General features: G+C 44.5%; 1 protein-coding gene and 1 non-coding gene across 3 annotated transcripts; one reads left to right on the top strand and one right to left on the bottom strand.

Moving 5' to 3' along the window:
- Positions 1 to 1873: 1873 nt before the first annotated feature.
- Positions 1874 to 1955, bottom strand: trnas-cga (transfer RNA serine (anticodon CGA)). The gene has a single exon. It is a non-coding gene; the product is annotated as a tRNA-Ser (tRNA).
- Positions 1956 to 2059: 104 nt separating this feature from the next.
- LOC128752454 (small integral membrane protein 11-like) lies at positions 2060 to 3941 on the top strand. 2 transcript variants are annotated; one of them, XM_053853669.1, is made up of 4 exons: positions 2060 to 2326; positions 2555 to 2697; positions 3209 to 3399; positions 3674 to 3941. In XM_053853669.1, the coding sequence occupies exons 2-3, from the start codon at positions 2683 to 2685 to the stop codon at positions 3395 to 3397; spliced, it is 204 nt and encodes a 67-aa protein (XP_053709644.1). In that variant the 5' UTR covers positions 2060 to 2326; positions 2555 to 2682; the 3' UTR covers positions 3398 to 3399; positions 3674 to 3941. The 2 variants fall into 2 exon arrangements, with proteins under 2 accessions (XP_053709644.1, XP_053709643.1); XM_053853668.1 differs by having other exon boundaries at positions 2073 to 2326; positions 3209 to 3426.
- The last annotated feature ends 4727 nt before the right edge of the window (positions 3942 to 8668 follow it).

Below are 8668 nucleotides of genomic sequence, written 5' to 3'. Positions count from 1 at the left end.
TATGTGTGTGTGTGTGTATATATATATATATATATATATATATATATATATATATATATATATATATATATATATATATATATATATATATATATATATATATATATATATATATATATATATATATATATATATATATATATATATGTATGTATAATGTGACACAGAGCAGAGCAGCATTGGTCCCACCAAGCTCAATAAGAAACTCAGTTGCGGTGACCTAAACAGGTCTCATGATGCTTTGCAGTCCATTCAACCAATCACAGTGGTTGATCTGGGAAAGGAAGTGGGACGAAGAAGAAGTCTTAATACATATGGATGAAAACAGCGCATGTTAGCACATTAATGTCAATAAAATGTCTGTAACTTCATTGGACTGAGGCTCAACCTTGGCAGCATGAAGCTAGATTCCTCGCAGAATTCCATAATTTAGTGACCAATGCCTGTGATTGGTTGACAGGGCTGCAGAGCATCATGGGGTTTCACCATTATTAAGCTGCCTGTGACATCATTTTTTAAGGTGGCCAAACAGGATGGTTCATTTGGCAATAAGTCAGAGAAGCTGCAGTTAGTTCTGATGGTCCTTCACACTCCAACTGTTCAAAGACTCCTTGTCGAAAGAGCCACTTGTAGGATCCCGACCCCTGCTCTGCAGTATTCTGTACCAGCCACAAGCATGGCAGACGCAGTATGAGTGAGCAGTGTAAACTTCCTGCCACATGCTACCTCTGACTGAACCACATCCTCAACTGGCTTCATGTTGCTGCTGGGAGGCTGACACAGGTCACAACCCTCCACTGTGATTCATGGTCAGCTCACCCACCGCTGTACTTTTGTTTTATTCTTGTCGTCGCTCAGCTACAGCTGTTGAGGCTGGTATTTAACGTTTACAAGAACAAGGTGTTTGTCATGTCATGAGTTTTTATTTCAGTTCTCTTTCACGTTATTTGGTGAATCAACGGGATTTGCCAGGATCTGTTGACATACAAAGCAGCTAAGATTCCAAAACTAACCAAAACGTTAGAGCACGTCAAAAGCTTCACACAAGTTGTTATGTTTCTGTGTTTGCATCTGCTCGGGGGAGCAGCTTCTCTCTCGCACATGATCTGAGCCTTTCAGATTTTCGTTTTGCACTTGTAGTGCATGAAGCGTATGAGACGGACTTTTGTGCTAAGATTTGTCCCAACCATGGCTTCAAAATGTACACAAAACATCAAGACTTTGACGTGAAAAATCCGAGGTGTGGTGTGTTTCCTCCCAAAAATGACTCAAATGATATGAGGTCCACAGGTTTTCAATAGTAAAATATGTAACGATTTCAGATGTTTGTGGAGTAGCTTTGCTCTGAATTGTCACAAATGTCTTCAGTGTTAACCAATGAGGGAAGAATAAAGGCCGTCGAACCTCATACTGTGTCCACAGTGTCCTGTTCAAACCACTCGTCTCGAACGGGGATTCGAACCTGTGCGTGGGAACCGCAGTGGCTTTGAGTTAGTGATGGGCTGGTGAGGCTTCTTGAACTCAGAGCCACCAGATGGCGCTCTCGGTCTAAAAATGATGTGAGGTTTCATTGAACGGGGTGTTTAAATCCAGATGTTGTGGAGCAGAGAGCGCGTGGCCTCTTTCATGAATAAAGAAATGAATAATAATGAATAAAAAATATTTTGTCCACCCTGCTACAGTTGTCTCTCTCTGCTCTAAAATCTTTGGATTTAAACAACTCACATCATATTTAAACCAAGAGCGCCATCTGGTGGGCTCTGAAAATTAGGAGACTGTTTCACGAAGACCCATCAGCCCATCACTAATAACAAAGTTAAGGTAATTAAATAATAAAAGATAACATACTGTGTCTGAGAAGTTAAAAAACATTCGTCACGAACAGGATTCGAACCTGTGCGGGGAAACCCCATTGGATTTCGAGTCCAACGCCTTAACCTCTCGGCCACCGTGACGATACCACCTTACACTGCAAATTTACGTCACATAAACGCGCCATGAGGACCGGTGGAGTTGAAAGTTTTCACGGTGTTGACCCGTCCCTCCTCTGCGAGTGGACCTCGGATTCGGTTCGGACAGATTACACTGGTGTGACCGTCGGAAAGGGCGCATCTGCAACCGCGAGAGGGGCAAACGGCAACAGAGGATTCTCGCGCGATTCTCTGGCCACGTTTGTTTCACCTATAAGCGATTCCCAAACGACAACTTGGTTTCTATAAACAATGACGTCATGTTATGCTCAAGATTACGAAACACTTGAGGATTGATCGTGAACATAGAAATGTCCGGGTCTTCACAGAACAACCAACAGTGACATCTGGTGGCGGTACGTGTACAGCGCATCAAATTTACTTCAACGTTTTGTCTCCGCAATACGTGCAGATCGCATTGATACATTTTTATTTAGTGATGTTGTGTTAGATTGGATCTGCGTGTACTAAATAACACAAATAACAGAGCTATTTGAACAATATAGATTGGTATAGTTGATTCATGACACTGCCTTCCTTGTTCATCACGACCAACGGTATATGAACACGTTTTTTTCCGACAGGACCCTTAACGCACCACGACTGACGTTAAGCGCCTGCATTGGTCCCTGAGCTCAAACCCCGCCCTCTGACGTAATACACAACATCGTGTCAGCCGGTTGCAAAGGACCGTAGCGAGTCAACGGTGAAGATGATCAACTGGAAGGTAAATTCATTTATGAGACGGTCTTTAAAATGCCGGTTTATAAGCGATTAGTTGTGCTTAAGGTTGACGATGACGGGTTTCGATCACACTTTGGCATGTGAGCATGTGCCGGTTGATGCTACGTTTATACGTGGTGTTACTGACCCATGTTCATGGTGTAGAAAAGTTAGTCGTGGGTCCAAGTGTCGGGCGTGTTTGCTTTATTGTTACATCCACATGGATTCAAAAAGTCCCAACAAAGCTTGTGACATTGATACAGGAACGGGATTCAGAGAGTAGATTCATTCTCTTGGATGAGCTGTGGACATGCATGAAGTGCCCTCTGATGCGCGACAGCTGCTGTTACCCAGAAGCCTTTGCTGTGTACACAGACCGAAATAACCTCCCACTGACATCTGAGGCACCGAAGGGAGTCTCCACTCCTACTGTACCGTTATAGCCTTGATGTTTTTTTTTTTAATAATTCACACTTTAATTTGTGTCCAAATGATGTCTTTCCTCTCCGTCCCAGGCGTTGGAAAATGTACCTGTCCTCCTGTACATCTTGGCCCTAAAAACACTGCTGCTGTGTTTGGCGTTTGCTGGGGTCAAGATCTACCAGAGTAAGAAGGAAGAGGAGAAGTTGCGGAAGATCCAGGCTGACAGGAGGCGCTTGGCTCAACAGACACAGGAGCTCATCGACAACCTGAAAGAAGACTAGAGGCAACTGCTGCACAACACTCTGCTCATGTAAATCATCACAAAACGTCTATTTTTGAAGCAGAGAAGTGGTGTCATTTCTTGAGGAATTATTCATTAAGCATCAGCTGGAAATGCTTATTTATTTTTATTATCATTCAGTTAAAGATGTTGTGGTCTTTTAACACATTTAAAGTAAGTGCTAGTGTCCATCCATGATTGTTGACACCACATTAGTTGAGCAGTAGGAACTGTTGAAGACACCGTTTTGTACAAATTGTCCCTTTCTTCATTGCAGAACACTGAACTGTCACTGACCTTTGCGGCAACAGTGACCTCTCGACTGAGGATACGTCAGGCGTTGGTACCGTTGGCAGGATCTCTTTGTTCACACGCTCCAGCCGACATCAGGAGAAGGCTGAATGTTCACGTGAGACAAGACTTGAGATTTCTTGTGGTTCAAAGAAAACCTTTATGCCGTATGGCTGAACGCTTGCTGTCGTCAAAGTTGTTTCACATTGTATCCATTTTTTAAAAAGTTTTTAGTGTCAACTTTTGTATTTTTCCCAAACAAATTGAATAAAAATTGAAACAACTAAGTCCATATTGTTTTTTTTCACACAAACATTGCTGTGAAACTGTATCATTCACAGTAGTGATGGGCTGATGAGGTTTCATGAAACAGTTTTCAGAGGCCACCAGATGGCACTGTTTGCTCTAAAATGTTTTGACTTGAATAACTAATTCTATGAAGCCTCACAGCATTTCTAAATCAAGAGCGCCATCTAGTGGCCTCTGAACATTAGGATACTGTTCCATCAGCCCTGCTAGTTAGTTGAGTGAGAGCCAGCAGGCAGGACAAGCTCTACAGGGTCACAGTATTCATCCGTGTCAGCTAATGTTAGCTAGCTTCTACCTTTGATAGTTTAGTCCGTTTAGCGTCCGCCTTTGCGCCGCAGTCGGATTCTGCAGTGACGCCATAAAAGCGACGCTTGATTTGTAGCCTGAACACACATACGTATATACACATATACAGCATATGAGTGATCCATAGCAAGGTACATATGCATGTAATAATACATCTCCCCATAGACTTCCATTCATTGTTTTTCTGATCTTAGGACCCATGGACTGACCAAAAGGGGCGGAGTCTTAAACTCTGTATATGGTGGTGGGCGGAGTCAAGCGCACTGTGACACTTGGCTCTTGTCACCTTTCGTTCACGGAGATTTCAGGGTTTTTCCGAGCGACTGGCTCATGTCATCGCCTTGCTTTCATGCAAGCATCTTGAGGAGCTGAAGACAAAATCCAACTCACCGCGTGACTTTATTTGCTCCACACTCATGCACCTTCCAGCATCAAAGTCTTGCTACGTTGTGATATCAGACCATAAAGCCCCATCCTTTGAAATCGACATGCATGTAGACCACTTGAACAAGAAGCATCTTGCTGTTTCACCAGATACCCAGGTTGTCACCGACAAAATGGAAGACAGGAGGAGAGACAGCGCCGTCTGCCAGGAACCGGTTCGGACACGGCTGTAGGGTCATCATGCTCGGAACTTGGATGGTGTGAAGTGTGTGTGATGGACTGTGAAGCTTCGAGTGGAGAGAAGTCCTGAGCAAAAGTAAACAGCTGTCTCCCTCGCATTGCTGGCAGCTCTTGAATGGCTTCATCCGTTATGGTGGCCCTGCTCAGAGACCTCCGCTCCACTACGTACTGATGGTCTGATGAGTCAAAACACGTGACGGATGCAGAGCTACAGGAGAAAAATCCAAACAGTACATGACCTGCCATTTCCATGAAAGCTCTTAAAGAACCTTAAAATGGGATTTACCTGTTAAATGCCATCATCAATGAAGAAGCAGAGAGAGAGTGAGCAGGCCAGTGGCGCCGTTCTGGACTATCCATCACCTCATAGTCTTCCCGAGATGGCCCCGAGGTGATTTGGCCACCCTGTGACGTCATGGTCATGTCAGTCAGCCCCTCCTCCTCCCATGAGTCCCAGCTCTCCACACCACCAGCTGCAGCAGCACAGTTATCTTCTACCGTGGGAGTTGAAGAGCAACCCACTCTTCTGTCATCCTTCTGCATGTCCATGTAGCCGTCAGGCTCAGGCGCTAAAGGACTTCTGCGAGAATCTGATTCAGTCTGTCTCACATCAGGTGATCCGGGTTCAGGGCTCCACTGTGTGGAACTCAACTGTGGGTCAGGAGTCTGAGGCAGCAGGAAAAGAGGTCTCACATGGACAGACTTTTCTCGACATTTTGCTTTGCCGGACTTGCTCAACACCGGAGTTTGCCGAACGTTGTTGGAGACTGGAGAGGTGCGAAAGTCGGGAAGGATTCGTAACGCCTTGACGGCTTCTCGCACTGCCTCGTGTATGTTCTGCGCCATCGTCTGGTTCCCTGGACAGATGACATCGGTCAGCCACCTCAGACGCCTGGCGAAAGGTTGGCTCCTGGATTACCTTGGTCTCTCGCTTCCATCCAGATCTCACCAGGACCATTGGGGGCCGACCTACCGAGCTCTAGGAAGAAGGAATTATCGAGGTGCCCAAAGCGCCGTACACTCATCAGTGGGATCTTCACAGAACACCAGGTGCTGCCCTCACCCATTTGGATCAAAGTCAGAGCTGAAGCCGTGAGACAGAGACGGACCGCACCTGCCAGGCCCTTGGAACGGCCCAGGTCTCGTGGCTTGACCGTGACTGGCCAGACCTCCAATGAAGAGAAAGATGACACTTCATCTTGGTTCAAATACAAAAGATATACATAAGACATTAGAGTTCACAATAAAGTTAACAGTAGTGAAGGGTAGATGAGGTTTTATGACACGGTGTTGAAGGGTTCATGAGGTTTCATGAAACAGTGTCCTGATTTTCAGAGGCCACCAGACGACACTGTCTGCTGTAACATGTATATACTTGAACCACTACTTCAATGAAACCTGTGAAACCAATGAAGCGCCATCTAGTGGCCTCAGAAATTAGGACACAATTTCATCAACCCTGCAATACTGTTTCATGATACCTCATCTACCCTTCACAAACAATAGGGAAAGTGGGAATAAGTTACTTTACAATCAACCCCTCCCCCCTCTCTCTCTGATGTGAGGAGACTTGTTCATTGCATGTATGCATCGTATAATTTTTTTTTTTTCCCAAGGCAACAGATTCATACCTCTTTAAAGAAGGCTGCAGGCGGCAGAGTACAGTAGCCATCGTCCTCTTCTTCCAGCATGTCTTCATGTTCATCGTCCAGAAGCTTTTTAATGGACAGGTACCACTCTACCTGCTCCCACTGGTCCTCCATGACCAACACGAGGGTCTGATCCTTGGCGTACAGCGTCACCGCATGCTCTTTTTGGGAGCCGTTAGTGCGACTGACTCCAACACAACAGCTCAAGTAAATCACCCTGTGGAGCGGAAATTCACCAGATCTCTGAACACGCTTCATTTGATTGGTGTCAACATGGGAATGTGCAAAGCTGGAAATATCTTCCCCACTGATCTGAGATCCCCACCCAACATTTTGTACTTCATGATATTCCCTCAATTGGTATTATCTACTGTGGTCGCTGGCAGCACACCACGCAGACGGACGGTTTTCATGTGGCTTAGCTGCGATTACTCAGTTCGACTAAGTCAACTGCTACTGGGTGGTGGTTTTGTGAAGAGTTTCTTCTTTTTGAAAAATATTTCCTTAACTGGGGGGTTAAAACTTACAGACAATAAGGCGACCCAGAGAAAACAAGCAAACAAAAATAACATTTCACAATTAAAGTTGTCACATTATGAAAATCGAGAATGTAAAATTCATGTTGCATCTTGGCTGTAGACACCTAGTAGTTGAAAAGAAAACAGTAAAATAACAATAATAATAATGGGGCAGTTCCTACATTTTTGTAATATAACTGTCAAAATATGACTTTTTTGTTTTTCATACTTGTTGCTTTTTGTTTAGGATTTTTTCTCCAATAGGTTTGAGTGTGTCAAATTATTTGACTGTACATTCATATAACTGAGATTGAGCTGAAAAAATGACCCCAAACATGAGAAGGTAAACGCTGAACCCCCAAGATCCCAAACCTTAAATTTGACATCAAAACATTGTTTAGGCGACGAGAGCTGTCATCTAAATGTAACTTGTAATCTAACTTACTTTTAAATTCAAGTCATCAGTAAAGCAAGTCACTTTTTGAGGGAGTAGTCAGTAGTCGGATCACTTTTTCGAAGCAACTGTGGCAACACTGACTAGTAGTGGAAGTGTTTGAAGACCTTTCAAAGAAAGGAAGAAATGAAGAACCAAATCAAAGGAGAGTCTCCTGTGGAAAGCTGCGCACTATTATTGCTGCTGATTCGGTGGTTCTGAGCAGCGGTTCAAGGTGGTCACAACCCTGGAGCAGGGAACAGCAAGAGCTTTGTAGAGGGAAGTAAACTCGCAAATCTCACAATAAAATATTCACAGAAGACATGGTCATAAGAGCTGTGGATCATTGCAACTCAACATGGTTTTACATTCACCATAGACACAGGAGCAGTGCAGCATCGAGTAACTACTACTGGCCGACACAAAATGTAATCACATAACACTCACAAACTGGTATTTTAGTTTGTTTTTTTTCCTTCGCCAGGCCTTAATATTCCTTCTTAAAATATGCATATTCACTAGCCCAGGCTGAGATTTGAAGTGTAACATGGCAAATTATCAAGTAACATCCATTAAACCCAAGCTTGTTCAATGTAGTGTAAGAAGTAGTGATGGGCTGATGAGGCTTCATGAAACAGTGTCCTGATTATAGGAGCCCACCAGATGGAGCTCTTGGTTTAAAAATGATGTGAGGTTTCATTGAAATGGTTGTTTAAATCCAAAGACTTTAGAGCAGAGAGCACCATCTGGTGGCCTCTGAAAATAAGGACACTGTTTGATGAAGCCTCATCAGCCCATCACTAGTCAGAGAGTGAGAGGCAGCAGACAACAGCCATGGCAGCACAGTCCAGCGGTCACACACTAAGGAAGACCAACCTGTGCTTGCCGGAGTGGAAGTGGGTCGTTTTTCGCGAGGACTTGTCTGATGCCTGAAATTTGTCCTTGGTCTTGTACCACTCAACGCGGCGTGGGCCAGTGTGGCTCTCAGCTCTGAGAACAAAGTATCGCTTGTGGCTTTGTCTTTGCTTTCCCAAGTATCCCTGCTTTACAATGTCACTCTGCGGCCCAGGGACGGTCGTCACAGCCCAAGCAGAACCAGGGTCTGCCACTCCGACAGGAAAGTGGAAGCCATGTCCTGCTGA

This window comes from Synchiropus splendidus, chromosome 1, assembly GCF_027744825.2.
Source record: "Synchiropus splendidus isolate RoL2022-P1 chromosome 1, RoL_Sspl_1.0, whole genome shotgun sequence".
NCBI classification, from domain to species: domain Eukaryota; kingdom Metazoa; phylum Chordata; class Actinopteri; order Syngnathiformes; family Callionymidae; genus Synchiropus; species Synchiropus splendidus.
This window is presented reverse-complemented; position numbering and strand designations above follow the sequence as displayed.